Below are 2,724 nucleotides of genomic sequence, written 5' to 3' on the forward strand. Positions count from 1 at the left end.
GAGCTTTTCACCCTCCGGCTCCCTGCAGATCCCTTCCAGCTGCTTCCAGATTCCCAGCCCTGCCGAGTTCCAAGGGGAGAGGCAGGAACCTGGAGGCACAGATGAGGTGGACCCTAGAGAAGGCGGACACCCCCTTCCCAGATCTGGGAAGGTCCTCCCCGCTCCACCCGGCTCTCCCGGCTCAGGCTCCACGCCCTCCGGGGAGAGGCCGTCCTCGCCACAGCAGAGCCCTCACGGCCACCCGCCCTCCAGACCCCCCTGGGCTGCCCACGGCCCCGCGTGCCTCGGTCCCGGGGGGCTGCAAGAACCCGGTGCAGGCACCCTCCCCACTTGCTTACAACGGCCGTGACTCACCGACCCCCAGTCAGCGCCGCACAAGTATGCGGCTGGTTCTTGGGCATGAAGGCAACGCGGGTGCAGAAGTGCCGTAGCTTGAAGTGATTACAGGCATCAGGGAAGAAACCGGTAAAACTCTTTGAGGCTATCTTAGAAGACCCAAGATACTATACGGTCCCTTCCATCTCCAGGGGCGCCCCGGGCTCCTGCATCCTCCTTCCCTCTGGCCCCTGTTTCACCCAGCCTCTCACATCCACTCCATTCATCCCCAATCAACACGTTACGTAGTTTTTCCATGAGTCAATCTTTATTGTTTTTTTGAAGTAAGGAATTATTGGCGTAAGGTTCAATGAGCTTCAAAGCGAACAACAGAAGGAAACTACACCATACGGGTAGGTGGGTGGGTGGGAAGACCCGACGGGGAGGGGGCATGACCCGGGGCACCTGCGGGCCTCACCTGCGGGAGCTGGGTCTCGCTTGCCAGGACCCTGCGGCCGGGTCGCAGCCCAGCGGGGCACAGCATGGCGTGGAGGAGCCACAGCTCAGGGGTCTGAAGACGCACCCCGCCCTCTGGGGGAGGCAGCCCTTTCTGGCCTTCTTGGAACCAAACCTTCCAATCATTGCCACCAACAGTGGCTTGGCCACCACGAGGACTCGCCCTCCCTCCGGGACAGCTGGTTCTCCCCCACCAGGGCCTCCTAGGATGGAAGCCCCCCCCCCCCCAAGGGACAGATTAAGGCCCCTGCAGATGGAGGACGGGGCGAAGGCGCAGGTGGTTCCGGAGGCCCTCCACCATCCACCGCGCGTGTCCTCCCTCGGGGGCTCGGGGGCAGCGCACAGAGGGCCCCTCAGTAGGAGGGGGCTGCCCCGGGCTCCGCCGGCTCCTCCTCTATGAGCTCCAGGTCGAACTCGTCCTCCAGGGACCCTCCGACGGGCAGCAGGCGGAACTTCTTCCCCTTCAGGGTGCAGGTGCGGTGCTCGAAGTCCAGGACGGCGTTGTGGTCCTGCAGCACGTCGGTGCCGATGATGGCCTCCTCGGCGCTGGCGTTGGCCACCAGGAACTCTGCCTTCAGCTTCAGCTTCCCCAGGGACACCACCGTGTCCCAGATGCCCAGGATCTTCATCTCCGCCCCGTTGGCCACTTTGACCACGTTCTCGAAGGGCCGCAGCGTGTCCAGGTCGCCGTCCGTGACCTCCTCCCACAGGTTGGGGTGGACCACGGACACCTGGGCCCCGGAGTCCACCAGGAACCTCACGGGCACCTTCCCGATCTTGCCCTTGAGGTAGTAGCCCTTGCCCATGCTGTTGGCGAAGACGATCTCGCGGGGCGGGAGGCCCCCGGAGGCCTGCAGCAGGGCGGCCTTCACCGCGGCGTAGTCGGCCTGGGCCTCGGGCCCGAGCGCCTGGAGGGTCTGCAGGGCGCGTCCCCGCAGGGACCCCCGCAGGAGCCGCAGCCTGGCCGCGGGGTCCCAGCCGTTCAGGTCACCGAGGGCCTCGAAGCGGTGCAGCCAGGCGCGCGCGCCCACGCCCTCCCCGTCGAAGGGCTCCGGGACGAAGGTGCGCTCCCCGCGGCGCCCCCGGGGCCCGGCCTCAGTCCCCGTCCCCGGCCCCGTCCCCGCCATCGCGCTGCCCTCCTGTGCCAGCGCCGCGGCCACGCACACCGCGTACAGCAGACCGCAGAGCCGTGCGGGCGCAATCACGCTGCGGGGCGCGGGGCAGGTGCGGAGGGCGCAGGTGCGGGTGCGGAGGGCGCGGGGGCAGGTGCGGAGGGCGCAGGTGCGGGTGCGGAGGGCGCAGGTGCAGGTGCGGCGGGCGCGGGGGGCGCGGGGGGCAGGTGCAGGTGCAGAGGGAGCGGGGGCAGGTGCGGAGGGCGCAGGTGCGGGTGCCGAGGGCGCGGGGGGCAGGTGCAGGTGCAGGTGCAGAGGGCGCAGGTGCAGGTGCCGAGGGCGCGGGTCCGGGTGCCGAGGGCGCAGGTGCGGGTGCCGCGGGCGCGGGGGGCGCGGGGGGCGCGGGGGGCAGGTGCAGGTGCAGGTGCGGGGGCCCGGGCCTCTGCGGAGCGCGGCTGCCGTTGGGGCCTCTGAGGGGAGCGGCTGCGGAGGGGCCGAGGCCTCTGCGGAGCGACTGCGGCGCGGCTCCCCCGCGGGGCCCTTTTGATGCTCAGCCCGCCCCGCTCGTCCCCGTGGCCCCGCAGGCCCCGCCCCGCGGCGCCCGCCCCCCGCAGCAGCCCGCCCGCGAGCAGGCCCCGCCCCCCGCATCCTGCCCCCTCCCGGCCCGTGTCCCAGAAGAGCCGGTGACACGGTGACACGGGGTGATGACAGCCGCGGACGGGCGGCCCCGGGCTGGGAAGCCGCCCCCGCCCCCCGCGCCCCTGCCCCCGCCCCTGCTCGC

General features: G+C 70.8%; 1 protein-coding gene across 1 annotated transcript; it reads right to left on the reverse strand.

Annotated features, from left to right (window-relative positions):
• Nucleotides 1–624: 624 nt before the first annotated feature.
• On the reverse strand, nt 625–2,499 carry ASPRV1 (aspartic peptidase retroviral like 1). The gene has a single exon (XM_026017841.2). It carries the CDS (start codon nt 1,956–1,958, stop codon nt 1,185–1,187), a length of 774 nt encoding a protein of 257 aa, XP_025873626.2. The 5' UTR covers nt 1,959–2,499; the 3' UTR covers nt 625–1,184.
• Nucleotides 2,500–2,724: the final 225 nt, after the last annotated feature.

This window comes from Vulpes vulpes, unplaced genomic scaffold (assembly GCF_048418805.1).
Source record: "Vulpes vulpes isolate BD-2025 unplaced genomic scaffold, VulVul3 u000000657, whole genome shotgun sequence".
Classification (NCBI taxonomy): Eukaryota; Metazoa; Chordata; class Mammalia; order Carnivora; family Canidae; genus Vulpes; species Vulpes vulpes.